This window comes from Lucilia cuprina, chromosome 5, assembly GCF_022045245.1.
Source record: "Lucilia cuprina isolate Lc7/37 chromosome 5, ASM2204524v1, whole genome shotgun sequence".
Classification (NCBI taxonomy): Eukaryota; Metazoa; Arthropoda; class Insecta; order Diptera; family Calliphoridae; genus Lucilia; species Lucilia cuprina.
Window position 1 is genome coordinate 69,027,508 of NC_060953.1, and position 22,661 is coordinate 69,050,168.

Here is a 22,661-nt window from a genome sequence, read left to right on the forward strand (position 1 = left end):
ATTAAAATAAAACACACTTTTACAGGATAATTAAGAATAAATAAATAATTACAGAATTAATATAAATACATATTTACAATAAAAATTATTTTACACAGGAGAAAATATAAAATATATTTAAATATTTTTAATTTTTTTGTTCAATCACATTTTGGGAATTAACTATATACGATTTTAAATATAGTTTTCTATTAAAGTTACTTCACTTGTTTAAAGTAAACTACAATTTACTTTGGTTGTGCTAGATTTTATCGTAATAATAATTTAACTTAAAATCATATTATAATTTTTGTGGTTCTTAAAAAAACTACTTGCTAAAATTGCCTCCGTTTCAAGTTTTGAAATTTTCTGTTTTAAATATTACTTGCTAATAAATTCGTAAAATATTTTGTTTAAATTTGGTTGTTGGTTTTGATTTTTGAATTTTAAGATTCACCTTGAAAATAGGAGTTCTGCATGAGATATAATTTGTCAATGGGATTTATAAGGCTGTTATTCAAATTGGCTAATATATCTTGAGGGTTGGAGTTGTGATGATGACCCGATGACGAGGATGATTGCAATTCTAAGTTGTTAAGAGATAATGAGTCGGCATCATCGTCTAAATGATCAAAATTACTGCCATCTAGAGACAGATCTGAACTGCAAAAACTATCATTTGAATTGGCGGGGTAATCTATAAAGAAAGGAAGAATACAAATTAAATATATATATTTTTAAGGAGAAAGAATTGAGATAAACTTACCATCTGGTGAGAAGGGTAGATTTGGATTCAGTGGCTGAGTGGCATATGAACTATCCATGCCCAAATAACCATTTTCACTTCCAGAACCGGAGCCACCCTCTTGTTTAATGCCATCCTTATCCAGTTTATCCTTATCTTTATCATCTCCTCCATTGGCGCCACCACCACGATTGTTCTTAGCCTTACGCTGTATTTTCTTCATTTTGGCTCTTTGATTTTGAAACCAAACTTGCACCACTCTCACCGACAGTCCAGTGTCTTTGGCTAAAGCTTCTCTTACTTTACGACAGGGTTTGGGTGATTGTTCAAATGAGGCCTTAAATTGTTTGCGTTGTTGAGAGGTTAATATTGTTCTCGGTCTCTTGGGTCCTCTGCGACCATCACGCGGTCTCATTAATTCATCTTCGTCTAAACCCAAATAGCCGCAGTGTTGGGCGGCGGCAGCAGCTAAAAACATTTCCTTTTCCAGATCATGTCTAAAACAAATTATTTGGCCATCACGCAAAAGGAATTGTTCTCCTTTTTGTAACGGTATGCGACAGGCCACACAGACAAAACAGGATAAATGAAATATTAAATTGGGCAAGGGGCGCATGACCATGTCTTGAGGCAATATAGGATGACAGCAAGCGGCACATTTAAATGAAAATAATCTGTTAATTGAAAACAAAAATTTTGTTAATGAAACTAGTTTTTTTATTTAAAAATGAGTTAAAAGTGTTAAAGAATAATTAAATAATTTCGAAAGTTTGCAAATGAAAAAAAAATCTCAAAATAAATTAATATTAATACACTTTTTATTAAATATTTTAAATAAAATTTAAATTCTTAAAACTTACCTTTCATAGTCCATTTTACAATAGAGTTTGCCATTGCGCATATAACAAGTCTGATGCAGTTGCATGCCACAGTAGCAACAGGCCAAACAATTTTCGTGCCAATTCGTATCGCCCACATTCATAAGATAACGATCGTGAATTTTTTGTCCACAACCCTCGCAAACTTCAAAATTTTTTTCACATTTTATTTGATCGACACCTAAAACGTAAATTAGATAAAAAAATAAATTAATACAAAATTTTTTAAAAGAATCAAATTATTTTGAAATCATAAATGAATGAAAACTTTCGAATTTTTAAAAGAGTGACTGGTATTCATATTTTGATTCTTTTTTATTTATATTTAGATTTCGCTTTATTATTTTTTGTGTGCGATAGATTTTGTTGCCACAAATTCAAATATGATTTACTAAGCATATCAATAAATCGCTTTTAGTTTAGTTTTTGTGTTTTTATGGTTGTTTTTATTGTTGTTGCTTTGATAGAATTTCACTACAATAAAAATGCGCTTTTTTACTATGAATTTTATTGCACACACCATAGTTTTGAAGTGTTTGTAAGTGTGGGTGTTTTTACCCTTAAGTTCAGAGTTACTGTCACTTTTTTTTCATCTCTAGTTATTGAATAGGTTACTCTACTATACTTGTCCTTACAGGAAGTCATTTGACCAAACTTTACCTTGATTAGAAATGGGGTAAAATATACTAACTACTCTCCAGTTTACTTAGGGACACTGAAGTAAGCATTTACTTTTTATCAGTATTACAAAATGTACATTATATGTCAAATGTTTCATTTCATGAGTCAAACATTTCGTTAGATAATTGTGACAAAATTTTGTATTTATAAAGGGGATATATTGCACTCTTTTAAAACTGTTGGTTATATTTCTAAACGTATAACATATACATAAATCAAAATGGCAAAGACTCTTGAGCTCGTATTTTACAGTTAAGCCCCTTCTAATACTAGACAAGTTCTCTTTTTATTTGTTTTTGTATATATTTTATTTTGTTAGCACATATACATCTAACCACTCTATACCCACCTCCTACTCCTCAGTCTTTTTGTGCAGATTTTACTAACTCTCATATATTTTATTTTTTCAAATGTGTGTATGAAGTTTTTATTCATACAAGTACTTGTGAGTGTAGTTGCTCTTGTTGGTTTGGTTTTTGGTGTTTTAAAAACCCAATAAATTATTTTAACATAAGTTCTTCTGTAACATATATACACTCATATTTTTAGCTAAATTATTATATTTAAATATTGATCAGTAAAAACTATCATTTCAAAGGAAGTTTTCTAAGACGTCCTTCCTTTTTTAAAATATTAATCATACTACTCGTAGTCCACTACATTCAAACAAATTTTCAAGCAAAAGTGAAAAATGTCTATCTCTTTGTCAATAAACAGAGGGGTATACAGACTACACTGTATATAGATCAAGAATATACATTATTTAAAGGGTCGGAAAATTGGTGTGTCTTATAGGTTATAAATTGTTTAAATTATTTAATGGGTTTTCAAAAAGTCTAGTATAAAGTGTTGTGTCTTTTTTGTTTGATGGCATTTGTTTTATGGTTTATTTTTTATTTAAGTAGATTTCAGTTACATTTTGCTATAATATTATTGATTCGCATTTATTCTTATTTATCGACAATTTTAAAGTAATATTTTATTTACAAAGAATTATGCAGTTTAAAAAATTGATTTGTATTTTATTTCAATTACTTATCATTACGCAGTCATTGCAGTCGTCACAAACAGATGTTGACAGTAAATAAAAAGATGACTGTTTTTAAGGGTCTCGATTTCAAAACAAAGTATATGTTTAGGGGGAATGAAAACGTTAATAAATACTTGTAACAAACGTACATAAAATCATAACGCGCGATTTGTTTCTTTATATATGTTTTTTTATACGTTTCAGTATTTTTGTCACTGAATGGAATGGAAATGAAAAAAATGCTTTCAAGATGTTGCCATCTAAAAACAAAAAATAGTAAGAAATGTAGTTGAAATAATACAATCGGGTGACATTTGTATATCAATTTGAATGACATGTTTATCAGTAAAAACTAAATAAACAAATATGTTTGTATTTGAAAGGTATTTGGCAGTATTGGTAAGTATTATTACAAATTATACACATTTCAAGTGTTTAAATTTCCTTTTAACTGTATAACAGGCGCGTAGTTTTGTATTATTACAGATTTAATTAATTGTATTAACAAGGCTATGTATTTTTTCATACTTTTATACAAGGTTTTTATGTAAACAACTTTTTTAACTTAAAATTCCTTTTTTTTCTTAACACTACTCAAGAGAGAGTTAAAGCTATTTTAAAAATAGTTTTTTGTTTAAAATATTTTATTCTAAATATAAAAAAATATATAACAAATATGCTTTTTTACTGTTCTTTTTGCTTTTTTTAATTTAAAATTTTAACAATTTTTACAACTTCTGTTTGCACTTCCGTTTTATAGGAATAACACAGCAAATGTAAACAGATATACAAATGCTAAAAACTTACACATCTACAAAAACCAAAAAATTACATTAAATCCTCTTTAGACGCTTTAATCAGCCCTATCTTTAGTGTCTCTTAATAATCTGGAAAAAGAAAATCTTTTACGCATTTTTTCTATGGTTCGGGACAGCATCTTTAAACTGTAAAACACAATCAATTTAGAAATGTTTAAAAAAAACCGTATATAAAGTATTTGGTGTAGTTAAATATTTTTATCTAAAGTTTGGTAAAAATTTGTATGTTATATTTTATTCACATTTTCTCTTTATACAAGAGTGAGTGTTTTTTGAAACAACAATAACTAAAATTGTTGATTTTGTTGTATATTTGGGTTTTCAAATATATTTTCAGGGCTTTTGTATAAAATGCTTAAGGATTTCCGTTAATTTTTTTCAATTTCAATATTGATATACATATGTATGTATGTATGTATTGATTGATGATATGATATTATTTAGATACTATAGAAAACTTTTTCTTTATTTAATTATTTATATTTTAAATCTTTAAAAATAATTTAAGAACATTATTTTAGTTTTAATTAAATAGTGAAAAACACTTGATTTAGTTTATTAACACAAATTATTATTATACAAAATAATATTATTAAAAATATTTATCTCTAAGAACAAATACCTTCAATACATATTACAAATAGTAGCAAAATATGTATATATGTGTGTTTATGTGTATTTATTCGTATATTATATAAATTCATTTAAATTTTAATATTTTAATAATTTTATAAGGAATTTCAAACATCTATAAACACCATCAAATATAAATGTATTTTATTAAGTGATTGCATGTGTGATTTGTATCTGTATATTCCTATTAGGTAGATGCGTGAGTGTGTAAATAAAATTTAAAATATTGTTTGAACAAATAATAAAATAATGTATTAGTTTTGTTTTTAGTTAACAATTTATTTGTATTTATATATATTTTTTGGCAATGAACCTGAAAAATTCTATTGTTATAAATAAATTGGCGTATGTTATATTTCTAAATATATGTATGTATGTAGATACTGACAGCATAGTCTATATAAACATTTTGTTAGATAATATTCAGATATCGAAGTAAAAATGTTAGTATTTCTTGTAAACTAATTGCTTGGAAACGTGTATTTCAAAGAACTTGTTTTTTTGACACTAGTTATACATTGATACAGTATTAATGAAAATTATAAAATATGGCGTTTAGCATCTAGATTCGTGTAAAATAGTTGCGTTTCTATAATAAAAAAATAAGAAGCCCTTCTTAAGAAGTTGTTCTCAATGATAACACATTAACTGTTTTTCAAAATTGGTAGAAATCTTAACAACCTAAAACAAAAATTGTTTAAAAAGTACATTTTTCATATCTGATCAATATCAAATGTAATTGTTCTTTAAGGCTTCCCTCTAACTATTAGCGAAAGGAAAAAAAACTCTGAATAATTAATTTAAAAAACTGGTTTCACAACCAGTCCATAGTCGATTTCATAACACTTGAACAAGTTGGGGTATTAATAGAATTTGTAGTCACTAGATTATTATATATTCTTTTATTGTTACAATAACTAAAGATATTTTTTTACAGTGATCATAATAAAATGTAAAATGTCTAATATTGAACAAGTTATTATGTAATTATTATAACTGTTGATATTTAAATAAATTTACTGTAGTTTTCACTGTAGTTATGAAATATTTCAATAAAATTTCTAAAATTATTAAACAATTTGGTAACAAAATACTATGCACTTACTAAAATATGCGTGTGTGTATGCATGTGTGAATATTTAAATGTTTCTGTGTAAATATTTACAAGTGTTGAATATACAATAATGTCCCTTTTAGAAATAGTCGAAAATACACTAACAAATATCGCAAATAGTCAGAATACAATACATACATATGTAACTATACATCTAGCTCAAACCTGCAGAGAATTGCAAAAACTAAAGTTTTTGCTCCTTAACAAGTCAAAATGTAAAACTTAAGAAATTTTATATTCTGTTTTATGACAAAATAATCGATGTTACGGTCTTCATTGTTTTAATAAAAGTTTTTATAAATATTACAAAACATTTGTGTAAAGCAATGGAGAGAGAGTGTCATTTGTTTGTTAGCAACTGTGTTTTTCTTATATCATTTTATTTGAACAATGTCATTGCTTTTCTGTTATCTTGAATAAATTATTTTGATATTCGCCAAAAATTGCTACCATCTGACATTTATCACAAATTTCTAACAAATTAACCAAAATTTGACTACTGATTGACAGTTTCATTGCGAGTGTGTTAGAAACACTAGAAGACAAATTAATATCAAAAAAAGTCAATAGCTTTTTAATATTTTATTATCATTATTTAGCATAATTTAAGTTATTGACTGTCAGTTATTTGTAAATAAAAGTATTATTAATTTTGAACTATATGACTACAATATTTCTACATATGTATGTATGTATGGTTATAAAAGTGGGCACATATACACTCCTACATATGTAGATATTTTACACAACTCTACACAATATTTTTTTTGTGTAAATTTATTTGGTTATGTGAAGTATTTGTAGTCCTTATTTTGTTTAACCATAAACTATTTGTTTATTAATCTTATCAAAAGTTTATCAATATATTTTTATAAGTTAAACGTTTAATCGTTTGTTATCTTTTTGTTAATTTTTTTTATACTAAAGTGAAGTGTTTAGTTGGCAAAAAAAAAATATTGGAAGGGTTGTAATATTTATTTGATTATTTATCAACATCATCATGTCAAATATGTAAATACGTTTGTCATATTTCAAGTACTTAAGGTGTAAATAGTATTTTCATCATAAGATACATGTATGTGTGTTGTTTTTGGAGTTTTGGGGGAGTTAGGATTAATGCCACCTTATTATTAAAGGCTTTTCAAGTGGATTCTAAGAATTTGAATATGAATATTTTTTTTGAGTTTGACATGAAGATGAGGCAATTTATCATAATTATGATAAATATAATTATAGTTTAATAAATATGAAAACAAATTTTAAAAAAGTGGATTATACAAAAAAACCTTTTAAATTGCAATAAAGATTTGTAATAAAGAAGACTTTTTGTATATTTTGTGAATTTTCCACAAAAGAACAAAGAAAACATTTCCGCATATAATACGTAAAAGACTGTTAAAATTTTTGAAAAAATAATTTACAGTAAGCTTTTGCGAAGATACAAATTTTTAAAATATATTGGTTGATATTTGCTTAGATAATTGAGATAAGTTAAATTTTTAAAAAAATGTGTATGTATTTTTAAAAATTTTGAAATATATTTTTACTAAGTGCCTTCCAGTAGGTTAGTTGTTAGTGTTTTAGTCTGGTAGACCGGAGGAGGTGAGTTCGATTCCCACCTGAGGCACTGGTTCAGTAAAGCACAAACTGGCCGATGTAGGACTATGTGTATTTCTTCCTATCTGTTGTATATACATCCTCCGTTAAAAATAACTACTTTTACATACTATTAGACCCGCTGTAAGCAAAGATAATAAGATTTCATTTACACTTGTAACCTGGAAGATAGTTAAGGTTATTTGAAATCGATGTCTACTTTAAGTTCTTATTGTAGGCCTTTATAAGCAAATAAACCAATAATCAATACGAATTAAAAATTCTGCTTTTCATTCGTTACTAAGTACTTATAATTTTCTTTGGAAATCTACTTTTTCATTGTAAACACGAAACAAATTCTTTGAAATTAATCATTAACACCTAAAAAAATTAAATAAAATACAACTGATGTTTAACAATTCTCCAGCCATGCCTATCTTTCCTAATTCATTATACTGGTTAATAAAATGTTTAACATCTTTCTTAAAAAGTTGTAAGTTTGTGTATTTATTTATTTCTTTTTTTTTCAAACACCTGGCAAAAGTATTTTGCAAAAATAAATTTTAACCAAGAAAATAAATTAAGGTAAAACATACCAACACCTAAAGTTTTAAACCAAAAACATTTTTAAAGATACCAACAACAATAACAACACAAAAGTCTGAACATTACCTCAACCTAAAAGATAAACAGTTTAAAATGATGCAATTTTAAATATATAAAAAAGGAAACGGGAGGAAATGGCGTAAAACCTGCCTAATTCAAGGTGAAAGAAACAAAATAAAATAAAACTCAAGCAAACTTTTTGGCAACTTTTAACTGTCTGTTAAAAGTCTATGAAAAACTGAGCACTAGTAAAATGCTACGTACAAACTTAAAATAGTAAATGTTGAACAAAAAGAAAAATGGTCCAAAACAAAGAAAAGACAAAATGATAAAACTATTTTTGGAGTACATACCTGTGCGTCCATTGCATTCTAAGGATAATTTTGAGCAAGATGAAAGTAGTGTAGCAGAATTTGAACAATTATTAGAGGAAGTTGTTGAAGCGGTTGATGGCGCCAAAGATGAGTTGGAGGCAGGAATGGCAGACGTAGAATGCTGTTGAGGTGTAGTTGAACAATTACTAGACGATGACTGCTGCTGGTGCTTGCTGTTACTAATTGCTAAATGTAATGAGGTGGAATTTGAGTTGGCGCCGGATGATAACGAGGAGGAGGACGAGGAGGAAGTTGTGTTGGAGGTTTCTGGGTTAACATCATTACTTGTAGTCGTAGCAGCTGCTAGACATGACGTTTGTGCTGTTAATGAAGCTATCGAGCAGGTGTTTAAGGAATTATTATGATTTTGTGGCGGACATGCTGCTTGACTGGGTGAGGCAATCATTTGCTGTTGTGAGTTTGTCTGCTGCTGCTGTTGCTGTAAGTGTTGCTGTTGCTGTTGGTGGGTCATGGTGTTTATATTTTGTGTTGCAGGATTATCCAAAAATCTGGCACCACCATGATTTTGCTGATGAGGATACAATGAAGCGCCATGATTTAAATTTGTAGGCATGGGATAAAATTCCAACATTTTAATAAATTTATTTGTTTTTAAATATTTTAGTTTTTACTATTATTTCGTATAATTGACTTGTTTCCAACACTAAACTTTTTTATAAATTGTTATATTTTTATTCACTAACACCATTTAACAATGTAATTATTCCTTTTAGGTGAATTTCTTTAGATATTTGTTTAGTTTTTCTTTATTTACACAATTTTAAACACTTTTTTCGAATTATTTTCGTAAATAGGTTTTTCTCTTTAATACGCAAAATTTTATTTTTTTCTTTATAATTTTACTCCGCGTCGGCCAGCCGTTTTCATGTACTGTCATTTAACAAATGATCGACAATCAGAAAAATCAAAGCATTTTCACTTCTCATGCCTTTATTCGGTTTGTTGTGCATGTGGTTGTAAATGTGTGTGTGTTTAAAAGTGTATATTTGTCCATCAAACCGACAAAATTCCAATTGCAATGTAAAACCTCAACTAGAATTCAACCCTCTCAGCCAAAAAAAAAAAAAAAATACAATTGTTGTTGTCATTTCCTTTTATGTGTGTCCCTTTGGTGAAAATATAGTCCACAATATAATAACTCAATTGTGAGTGAGTGCTCTCAAAAATATCCCTAAAATATACACAACCCCCGATTCAATAACGGTTTTGGATTTTCTCTTTTTCATTCATGCGCAATGATTTCACTCAAATTATGTTTGTATATTTTCCCCTTTTAATTAATTGCACTCTATTTCTGTACTTTTCTAAGGTAGTACCTTTTGAATTTAAAAAATAAGTCATTAAAAACTAAATTGCATTTAGTTATAATTTCTAAGGTTAAGATCAGATAACTAACTTACTTACTAAATAATTAACTAACTAACTAACTAACTAAGTAACTAACTTACTAACTAACTTACTAACTAACTAACTAACTAACTAACTAACTAACTAACTAACTAACTAACTAACTAACTAACTAACTAACTAACTAACTAACTAACTAACTAACTAACTAACTAACTAAATAAATAACTAACTAACTAACTAACTAACTAACTAACTAACTAAATAAATAAATAACTAACTAACTAACTAACTAACTAACTAACTAACTAACTAACTAACTAACTAACTAACTAACTAACTAACTAACTAACTAACTAACTAACTAACTAACTAACTAACTAACTAACTAACTAACAAACTAACTAACGAACTAACTAACTAACAAACAACTAAACAAACAACTTTTTGTCTACCTCTTTTTAAAATATTTTGTTCATAAATAAAATTCGAAAAAAAACAGGTAAAAAGTAAATTTATTTTTTTAATTAAAAATAAAGACTGTGTAAAATGGAAAAACCGTATAAAATAAACTTAGAAATTTAGTCGTACCACTAATAAAATATCTAAAAATTGTTATTTAAATATAAAGGGGTAATAAACATTTAAAATTTTATAAAATAATACAGAAATATGAAATAATGAACAAACAACCTAAAAAGAAAAATACTTTATTGACTAAAAAAATTAACAATATATTCACATTTTACCAAAAACACGATTTTACTTTCTATGGTAGAAAATTAAAAAATAAGATATTCTTTAAAAAATACAATAAACAAATTGCATATTTTTTCTAAAAGTAATTGTTCAGATAAAGTTTTTTCTTAAAATTTGTAAAATGTTAAATAGGCAAATTACTTATTTGATTCACTGTATATGAAAGATAGAAAACTTTAATATGAGGATTTTAAATTTTCGAATTATGAAATATGTACATATTATGTATTAATAGTGATCTTTACGTCTGAGAATTTATTAGAATATGTTAAAATTTTATTAAAGCATATACATACACTTGATATTACACATCATTGGTTAACTTTTATGTACATACATATGTATGTTCGTTTTTTTCGATTTATCACTTCGATATTTCACCACAGATACAACACACCATCTTAAGATAAATAGGTATTACTTTCAATTAAAAGTTTTTAAATTCTTAAAGTACTTTTCTAAACAAATAAAGTACTTTTTACTATAATCTCATTACAAATTGAGTTAAATTATCCAAGCACATGATAATTTTGAAAATTTCAAATAAATGCTCTCACTAGAGAGGACACACCTTTTCTTTGCTTTGATTGGTTGTTGTTTTGCTTTTGCTGAGTATTCCCCTGTTGCAATGTACTTAACTGTAGTTCACCATTAAACACACCATTTTCCTAAAGTGCTCATGTGTGTTGTTATTGTTGTCGTTGTAGTTGTTTTTTGTATGTGTTTAATTTCCTTTTGAGCATGTCCCTCAATTGTATGTCGACGACAGACGACACAATAATAATAATGCACAGCAAACAAACGACTACAACAAAAACGAGTGCAATAAGTACAAAAAAAACAACAACAAAAAAGCAAAAACCAGTTTTAGTTAAAAATTTGAATTTTGTTTATTTGTTGGGTTTATGCTTCACTGAATTTTTAATGGGCATTGGTTCGGGTTCTTTTGGCTTTTTCATTCGCATTCATTCAAGCATTTTTAAAACAAGATCGTACTTTAAACGTTTTTTTTTCCTTTAATTTAATTTTTTTCCCAAAATACAAACAATAAAGCAAAAAAGTGAAATAAGTTAAACTTTTACAAACGACATTTGAGTATGTCATCATCATTGTCATTTAGTATCCTTGTGAGTGTTTGTATTGTTGTTGTTGCTGTTTGACATTATTTCTTTACTGGACATTGACTGTTGTTGTTGGTTTTATAAACTTTTTACAAAGTAAAGGAAGTTTGTGAACGAACAAAAGAAAACAAAAAAAAATATGTTAAAATAAAATGGTGGCCTTGCTTTAGTTTCATTTTGTTTTTTTTTTTTTCATCTTCTTTATCTTTTGATTTTTTCTTCTTGAAAGTTTTTCTTATTTTATTTGTTTTACTGTTTTTTTGTTGTTGTTATTTTTTATTTGTTTACTTATTTTTGCGGCTGTATGCTTGAGAGGCATCCAAAAAGAACAACAAAAACAAACGAAGAAAATATCCTCAAGTAGGACTTAAATGTGTTGTAAGAAAAACAGGGTCACTGGATTATTAAATATTACACTTTAAATAAAATGTTTGTTTTATGAAAAACATCTTATAAAATCTACTAAAAAAAACTTTATTATAAGAAATTGTCCCTATTGAAAAAAGTTTTATAGTGACTTTACTATGGAGGAGTTGTTAATGACATTTATCAGCACTCCTCCAATTTTATTTTTTCTTTACATACATGCTTAATTTTAGTTTCTAGCATTAAAGCAATTCCTTAGACTTTTTCTAGGCACCCTGTTTGCAAAAAAAACTGTTCTAACAAGAAACATGATTTTGTACCAAAAAAAAGAATAAAATCTACAGAAGAAAAAAGTTTCTTGCATGTGTACACTGTGAAAACGGAAACTCAAAAGACAAACCAAACATGGCATACTTCAAAAAAAGAAGGAAAAGAACGTTTTTCTTACTACGTCTTTTTTATAATATTTTGTGCCATGTTCTGTGAATTTTTTAGTCCTTTAGTACAGCAGCAAGTGTGTTGGTGAATATTTGCTCGAGAATTTTTTATTTGTATTTGGTATGCGATACTAGTTCAAATAGTAAAAGTCTGCCGACACTGGGGCCATTCAGAAGAGGTGGATAAACTTTTACAATTTAGTATTTCAATTATCAAACATAAAAATTACGCAGAGTCCAAAAACGTTTGAAATGATATTCAAAATCGATTATAGTCCATATTTTCCTTCATCTTAAGTTATTCAAAGAAATTTAAAAATTATGATAATGAAACATTAACAAGTTAAAATACCCTTCAAAATTATGTGGTAAAAAAACAGTCAGTACGAATTTTATTACAAACAAGTAAGAGTATTATATTCAGTTATGCCGAATTTTATATGTATACATACCCACCATCAAGTCACATAACCTGTGAAATTATCATCAATATCGAATTTCAAAGAGGTGAATTTTTGGTGTAGGTTCAATTTACAATCCTCATAAAATATGACTTTGGTTTTAATGAAACTTGTTTTGTTAAATTTCATTGCTATCCATTTGTGTTAATATCATTTTCGAATGCGGACTTTATATGTTATTTGGATCCAAAATATTAATAAAATTTTATAAAGATATTATTACTATTACTATTTTATTATTGAGGATATGGTCAATTATGGACAGATCTTCATGAAATTTAATGAAACGATTTAGTTACTTACCGCTCGTTTTACAAAAAAAATCGATTCGTATAAAATATATAAAATTTTACTATAGATGATTCTTTTCTCTGATTTTTTAAGTCAAATATCGTTAAAGTCATTTTCTGAAGGGGAGTATATGGAGATTAGGATCAATTATGTGCGGATTTTCACCGCTCTAGATGTTTATGTAGTAATCTCACTATTGACAATTATCCGTTGTCAATAATAAAACTGCAATACCAAACAAACTGCATCATTTAAAATTATCTATGCAAAAGTTCATCACCTTTTGGACTCTATCATGTTGTCAACAGACAGACTGACGGACATGGCTCGTCTTAAAATCTAATAAGGACCCTTTTACAAACGGAATAACAAAAACCATATGCCCTCCATTCTTTTATGGTATAAAAATTAAAAAAATACTAGTTCCAAAAAAAAAATCAATCAGGGAGCGTATGTGCCCTACAAACGATTTTCGTTCAATGAGTGCATAAAAAACAAAAAGTACCAGTCATAGAACGAAAAGTACCAAAAATCCGTTCATTCAAACTTGCATTGACTTGGGGCTCGTAATGCCTTATACAAAAGCCTTATACAAAACGATTATTAAAGTTAACAATGGTTTACTACACACTTTTTTATCTAAAAACAGGTTTTAACAGCCATTGTTACTCTTATTAATCGTTTTTGCATAAGACGGTTATTCTTTATTGATAAGGCTTGTTTGATATCAAAAATGAGATTACGATTTTACATAGCCCTCATAAAAGAGTATCCCCGGAAAACAGTTAAAAATATAGACGAAATCTCCGTCTATTCATTAAATCCTTTTCGGAAAATGGCTTTAGTGCTCATAAGGGGCTTAATACTAGCAGTATAGGACAAAAGTTGTCATAAAAAAGAACAAAAACTAATTTTCAAATTTGATAAGCAGGGGTTCAGAATGACCCCATGTAAGATCTCTTTCCAAAAATAACGTTAAGATTTACAAACAGGCTAAAAATACAAACATAATGATAACCTCATAAAAGGTCACCCTCAATAATGGCAAATAAATGGAAAACCTCCCGAAATTTTGCTTAATTTTAAAGCACATAGTTTGACGGTGGTTATATAAGATTCGGATATATAACTCTTACTTGTAACAATTGTTGTGATATTGCTGCCAAATGCTTTTATCATTCTTGGCAGTGGGCGGTTATCTTCCAAAAATAGTTGTCAGCAAAAAGCAACATGTATTCGTTGTGGCATTTTGTTATATGTAAACTTTAATTCTTTTCACTCTCACACAGACATGTATTGGCTTGTTTTAGCATGTCTAGATTTGGTTGATAGCTTCAATGTGATCTAAATTATTTTGTGGGTTGGTTATATTTTTTTTGTTTTTTTTTACATCATCTCATTTCTGCTTCTCAAGCTGCTTCGACTATGACTCTTATTTCCATAAGTTTTTGTATACCAACAAAAGACAGAAATGAAGAATCTTTTTATTGTTGATGCTTTTGTTTTTGCTTGTTTATACAACTTTGTGAAAACTTTATTTACCGTTTTATAGCATATAAACGATAGGATTCAAGAAAAAAATATTTATAAGAAAATACTTATATGTATAAAAAAGAAAAAGAATCAGAACATATAAACAAAGATATAAAAAATATTATGTACCAGAGGCAAAAGAAATTAAAGGTATATAAAGTTGGTTAGTGACGAATTATAAACACATAACAAACAAATTTTAAAAAAGTTGCAATATTTTTTAGCAATTTTGATACCTATATTAAGCAAAAATTAATATGAAACATTATTTCTTACAAGCGTTTCAAGTAATTTATGTAACCTTCAATCTCCGTATAGCGCCTCATATGAACAGAAAACTTTGAACAAGAAAGAAACTAAAATAGGAAATACTTTTTTTATAAAAAAAATTAAAGAAAGAAAAAAACTTTTTTGTTTCCAATAAAAACTAAAAGAAAGTAGTCAAGAATTTTAAGAAAAGAAAAGTTTAAATAAGAAAAAAATTTAAGTTTTTGAAACTAAATGATCTAAATAAACTTTCGAATTTATTGAAAGGTGTTTCAATGTCTTCGTTCATTCGATAGAAAATAATTTAAAATTTTAAGTATACTGTTTTAATAGCTAGAAATATGAAATATAAAATTTTTGGAATCGTCAGAGTCGGGCTTAAAAATCTAAAATATGCTTACACAAAGCTATTGTGTCATTATTTGTCTTTATTTTAACTCATTATAGACAAGTTTTTACCACGCACGCTTTTAAATATAGAGTAAAGTAAGTACTTACTATAATCGTTTGCTAATAAGTAGTTAAGTAAGTAAACAACAGTCTTCACATAAAAATAAATTAAGTTATTGAAATGTATGTTCTTGGATAAGTATAGTAATTATTTTGTGCTATTTAAAAAGTTTCTGGTAATAGAAATTAAAAAAAACTAGTAGTAAAGTAAAGTCGGACATGGCCGACCCTATAGCTTTCACTATTTTAAAATTAAAAAAATAAATAAATTTTCTAGATGAGGGCTCAAATGGGGGTAGGGTAGCTTATCTTTATAAATTTTGGTGAATGAATTTCCGTCTACTCCAAAGTTATTTATGTAGAACACTTCACATATCACTATCTTATCGGAGTCCAATTTAAAGATTCATAAATTAAATAAATGTATTTAAATTATGTCTTTAAATATTGTGTTTTCTTAATTAAATTGCAATTTTATATATGTATAATATACATACATAAATAACACGTACCCCAATTAACTTTATTAAAAAACTCAAAACAACTTACCGTTCTGTGAGTTTAAACAATTGCAAATTTGAAATAATGAAAAGGTTAGATAAAATTAAATAAAAATTTGGTTAACAAAATAGACAAGATAACAATAAATAAAACAACATCATTAAATTTGTCAATGGCTTTTGTGTTTGTCATTGTCATTAAACCCTTTCTAAACTGCAATTAATGCCTACTGATCCACAAAAAACACACAATGTCACAGCTGTCGAGTTGAGAATCCACTTCTCTAAAATATCAACATTGCCACGCACACATTTATTTATTAAAAAAACTCACAGGGGCAATACAAACTAATAAAGATTTTTGTTTTTAATTTTTGGTACATATTTTTTATAAAGAAAATTTGCAGCATCACTTAACCAGCTACAAGTGTGTAAACAATGAAGCGCAAGCGTGCAACCGCCAACAAGAATAATAATAACAACAAGCAACTAAATACTCATCTGTCCCATGTTGCAACAAAAATAGAAAACAAAAAACAATGAAAAAAATACAACAACAGTGCACTGCAATGAAGACCACAGCAGGCCTGCTGTTTAAGAAGTGAGCTAATTTTATCAGTTATTTCAGTTTCACTGCCACACAAAATGGAATTGAAATCTTATGAAAACAAAATCATTGTTTTTACAATATTTTGAAATTTGAACAATAATAGCCAGCCAGCTCCTTGCTCATCTTCAAATATACTACATATATTTTTTTCCTAAAAATATTGATTGGTTCATATTTTTGTTTAAGTATATCTCTTGGTGACTCTTAATGTGTTAAAGGATTTACAACCGTGTAAGAAATATTTTCATTTCGACCTTTTTTCATTAGTGTGTGCATGATTTGCGTTCTGGCTGCAAAGGAAACAGTGGCTCTGTAGTAAAAGGATATTTTTGCAGATGTTTGAAAATAAAATCCATGTTTACATACTTGCTGACTGACACAACCACTTAACCACCAGGAATACCAAAAAATACAAATATTAAACACTCAACCAAATGCAGGAGTAGAAATTTCATTGCTCATAAATTCTGACTAAATTAGTTCACTTATAATTCAAGCTGAAATGACTGTAAGGACTCTTAATGGTTGTCACATGTGGCGATTGCTATATTGTTGTTTTAAATTCGAGAGATATTATCAAAATTATGGATTTATAATTAAAAAAAAAAGTGTAAATACTTAATACCAACGAGTAGTTGTGACTTTAAAAAACAGTCAAAAATAAAAATGTTAATGCTTAGTTCTCTTTTTTTTCAATAGTTTAAAAACTACATGTAGTCATAATAAATAATGATCCACAACTGTCATAATGAGTGTCGTATTTTTACTCCTCATTATTTGAGAATTTCATGTCAACATTTTAAAAAAATATACGTACGTATCCACTGCTCTACTTGTGTTTCGTTTGTTGGTTTATCCCACAGCGTCATGCTGTCTACGGCGTTTTTTCCTTTCAAAATTTCGCTGTGTTAAGAAGGCTCGCTGAGTGTTTATTTGTATCTGCAGTAATTTATTTTTTCAATGGCCATTCTTTCTTTCTATAAATAATCTTTCTTAATACGAAATGTACCAAATATGTATACAAACACAAAAATACATTCACTGGCATAAAAATAAACAGATTTAATATTTACACTCATACCCAGGACTATATAATACATATTTTTGTTTATTTTACGACAAAATAAAGCAACGGTTCACATTAAGCATTCGAAACAAATAAACAAAAAAAGACCAAAACAAGAGTAATAAAAGACAAAATCTCCACTTCAGATTTTTCATTAAAAACGTTGGCGTTCCTGAATCGGAATCATACAGTCATATTTGTTTGTTTGTTTTTATCTTTTTGGAGATGAGCTTAATTCACAGTTTTATTATGAGCATTTTTAAGCCTTTAGTCAAGGCAAATGTGAGAGTTTTAGGGTTTCTTATCGTGGAGATACTGTGATAAATTTTATCAGTATTAATAAAAGGTATTCAGAGATTTTACAAAATGTCGAAGTGCCTTTCATGAGCTTTTGTGACTGGCCAACGACCCATTGTGTATTTTACATGTAGATGGCAATTTTTGCACATGGTTCTGCCGGTCCATAAACAACAGCAGCGAACTTATCCCGAATTATAAATATCACCGTGCATCAGTCATTTAATCGACATTCTCTTTCTGCGAATTTGGATTTAAACCTAACCCCAATGGGACTCCTTTAGTAACCGGAACATGACAGAGACCGAAACTCTGTCCTGCCGCAACCGGTTCCAGTGATACCAGATTATGTGATTCTGTGGTTCGCAATTCAAGGTAAGGGCCGAGGATATATTTGATCATTACCAGTTTATAGTCCCAGTAGACTAGTGGTCCGGAATTGCAGTCACACCAAGATGGGGTCTAGTATCAAGATAACATACCGCCGGAGGGAAGTGAATTTTTGCAGAAAAATTCTCTTTTTTTGACCGAATTTACATTTTACTGTCACACTTGCTAACAAAAAGGGAGTTAAGTAAGAAGTTTCCTTTTTTTAATTAAAAAAGTCAAAATTTTTATGTAAAACACTGAAAACAAATAAAATACGCAAACAAACTGGCAAAGTCGAAAATAAGTACTTCTATTATAAGTAATACAGACATTATGTAGTTGTTATTAAAATGTAAGTTGTTGAGTAAGTACAAGTCATTGCCAAGTGTTTGCGGGGAAAGTATATATTTACACAAAAATCTCAGAAATTTAAAAACTCTACTTTTTAAAGTTGAAGTATGAATTTTTAATTTGTTTATTTTATGTTCAAATTTGTACCATGGTGAGTAAACAAACAATTTTTAAAACTTATGATTATGATTCTCATAACATAGCAAATGTCTCTTATAGAATTTAAGGAATTTGTTTTTTTTTATTTATAGAAAGCAACAAATTACAAAATCAGACATTAGTTAACATAAAATTTTCACACCATAAATGGGTTGTTAAACTTTACTAAGTTGGAGAATTTTGAATTTTTTTAAGAATAAACACAACTTACATTGGTACGACAACATAAAGTTATTTTTAAATAGGACAACGATCAAACTGTGTATGAATTTTATTTAGAAATGTTTATTTCTTTAAGACAGTCTTTTATAATTTGTTTATTTTTATTTTTGCGGTTAAATTTTTTAAAATTCAATTTCACCTGTTTTAATAAATATTCATTTCTAATAAATTTTACTAGTAATACTAACTTCTTTAATTTGCAAAGCAACATAAAATCACAATTCTTTACACCACACTGAACATTTTTACTACCCGTTTCATTATCGTTTTTTGTTGATTTTCTACTTGACTTGATTTTATGAATCATTACATCATTTGGTTTAATATTTTCTCTTTGTTGTTGTGTCTTCATATCAAAAAGAATAATATAAATAAATATTTGCAATGTCTAATAAGCCACAAGGTGGTCTAATACCTCTTTAATATCATGTCCTCAAGCCAAATAAAAACGCACCGAAACCAAATTCCTACAACAACAATACATCTACCTAATTCTTATTTATAAAATTTCATTCATGCGTTTCCTCAGAAGTTTTTATAACACTACAGGATCAAAAACAAAACTCATACAAAGAAACTAAGATCTGTTTAGCAGTAGAGAGTTAAAAAAAACTCATGCCGATTTCCAAAAGTAAAATAGACAATGAATTGAAAATGTATTTTGCCTCTTTAGTGTTTATCACGGTTAAATGATTATTTAAGTGTTTTTGTTATTATTTTCAGCTATTGTTGTTGTGGTTGCTGTTGTATTCGTTAGTTTAACCATCATAAACTATAGAAGTGTTTTTGGTTTTGTAAATAGATTTTTTACCTTTGCCCCATTGTCATTGTTATAAAACCCTTAACCGAAAGTTATTATTGTTTAATGTTATCATCAAATACCCTACACTAGGTTGTAGCGGCGATAATATATTTTCAAAACTTAAAGTAGATTTTTTACTGTTTAATATAAAATGAAAATAATTTTAACAATTATATTTTTGAAAATAAGTTAAGACTGAAGTCATTGTTCAAATTGAGTATAAATTTCTTAAATTGTGTGCGACTTTAACCGACTATAGGGTTTCTTTTAGTTGTTGTAAAACATGTTGTAAACAATAGATATTGTGCGTTAATGTAGTATCCCCTTTTATGATCATTGATTTTATATGTCTGCAGTTTTTGCAATATTATTAAATTTTATTTTGTTAACCAACTGTGAGCCCCTTTATTATGGTTGCACAATGAAGCTAAACATGGGCAAATGAATGTAACTTTATTTACCTTTTTTCAGACCGAGACCCTCAAAGTATATCTTATAGTATAAAAATTTAAATACAAATCAATAATTACACAGACTAATAATTTTGTTACACGATCTGAACTATGCTATAACTTCGTTCTTCTTCGAGATACATACATACAAGACTCACAAACCATTTATCAATTTGTATCACCTTATATAGGTAGAAATTCTAAATCAAGATTTGGATTCATTCATAAAAATATTAATAAAACAGTGACACTGATATTGATCTTATAACATTACTTCCACTTTTATCCCCATAGTGCAGTATTATGTTAAGGAGTAAATTTGCCACCATAAAAAATTTAGTTTCACAATAAACAATTTGAGTTTTATAACCGATTTAACTTAATTTTATCTAACTAATAATATATGTATATTTTTCTATTTATCAGTAAAAGTTGCCAATATCTTTTTTGTATTTTAAGCAAAATGAATTAATATCATGAGCAGTTTTAAGTATGAATTGTATGGTAATTTATCATAAAGATAAAAATAAATTTTCTTGGAATTTTATTAAGTATCTACAACAATAAATTGCATATTTTTTGTTCCACCATGAATTCAGAAATTAAACTGCAGGCGTTTACGTCCTTCATTTATAATATAAAAGCCAGTTTTTGAGTTGACGATCGAATGCCATTTAAAATCAGATTAGTTAAGCTAAAAAATATTGATTCTGATGTTTGATGTTTTTGAGTACAAAATTTTTTTCATATAAAATATAAAAATGATGAAAAGGTGACAAAAACAAAATTTCCTCTTCTTCCGGCTGATTTTTATGTTATTACTTGCACTGGGCTCTACAGCTTGGTTTCATGTTTCTAGGTTATATATTATATAAAATTTAAGAAGTACCTATAGATCCAATATTATAGAAAATTAAAAAAGATAAAGTACCAAACTTAATTATACCCTACAGCACAATATGGGGTTTTATGCGTTTAAGCTGATGTTTGTAACATCCAAATCGATTATCTATAAAGATTAATATTGGTCGAAAATCGATTTTTTAGGATGGGTCACTTGACATGAAATCCCCCATATGTATATACCCTTCTCACGAAGGTGAAACGTATAATTTAATGAAATATTTTAGTTTGTAGTTATTTATTTAGTTAGATACATACAAATATTTTGAAACCCTATTTAATTTTAGGAATTGCAGCAATTTTTTAACTCATTAGGTTTCATTTAAAAAAATTAAATTGTTTAAAAGAGTTCTGGTGGAAACTTCCAATTTCATTCAAAGTTCCCTTTAAGTAAAAATTCGTTTGAATTAACAAATGATTTCACTTAAAAAATGAAAGGAAAATGAAAATACAAACCAATAATCTTACAAAATCTAACAAAAATCTTAGAATCTTCATTAAAGAAAACAAATAAAAAACGTAATAACAAAAATTGTTTATTTTTCGTGAACTTTGTGGCAGTTTTCGGTTCAGTTAAGTTAGAGAAATACGACTAGAGTAAGTAAGAAAGAAGCAGCAAAAAAAATGTCAATGAAAATGGTTATTGGCATTTTGTGTTTATTTAAGTGTCAACCAATAACAAACATCATCCAACCATTTATAATCGTCATCATCATCATCTTCGTCGACATCATGATCTATTTATTTCAAAGCCCCTCCAGTACAAAAACTCAACGTACCGTCCCACCCTTCCTTTGTAACCAGAATGGAGTCATTTATTTAGTGAATTGAGTTCAATTCATTTGAAAATCTCAGCTACAACATTAAGCCAAAGTTAAATAAACAACCGAAATGAACAGAAAACTAAAATAAAATAAAAAACAACATTTATTTTCTTTGTAACCAAAAGAAACCAAATATTTATACTCTAACTATGTTCAGTTTTTTAATCTTTATTTACTGACACTCATAAAAAAGTAAACCTAAATTTTAGTAATTATTATTACAAAATGTATTTAGAGCTATTAATAGAAATTTAGTATTTTTAGAAACAATATAAAGCAAATGGGTTTACTTGGAGTGGGGATTTCTTGCCAGCATACCAAAGTAAAAATTACAATTTTCAGAAAAATTCATAAAATTCCAAAATTCCAAGTTTGGTACATAATTGATCCAAGCTTTAATATGACAAAGAATCATAGTAATAAATTCTAAATAAATTATTATCCATCCATTATTATAAATACTAAACCAATTTTTAAAACATTATAGACGATTGCATAATACTCAAGTAAGAATAATTTTATCGTGATATTCATGTTTATAAGTGAATTTTTTCCTTTGAGTAATTTAAAGGAGAGTTGTATGGGGCAATTGTTATACT

General features: G+C 27.5%; 1 protein-coding gene across 1 annotated transcript; it reads right to left on the reverse strand.

The window, feature by feature from the left end:
* Positions 1–35: 35 nt before the first annotated feature.
* Positions 36–9,340, reverse strand: LOC111677662 (LIM homeobox transcription factor 1-beta). Its single transcript, XM_023438827.2, has 4 exons — positions 8,434–9,340; positions 1,585–1,783; positions 746–1,398; positions 36–676 (listed from the first exon to the last, which is right to left on the reverse strand). Exons 1-4 carry the CDS (start codon positions 9,044–9,046, stop codon positions 426–428), a joined length of 1,716 nt encoding a protein of 571 aa, XP_023294595.2. The 5' UTR covers positions 9,047–9,340; the 3' UTR covers positions 36–425.
* Between the last annotated feature and the right edge of the window lie 13,321 nt (positions 9,341–22,661).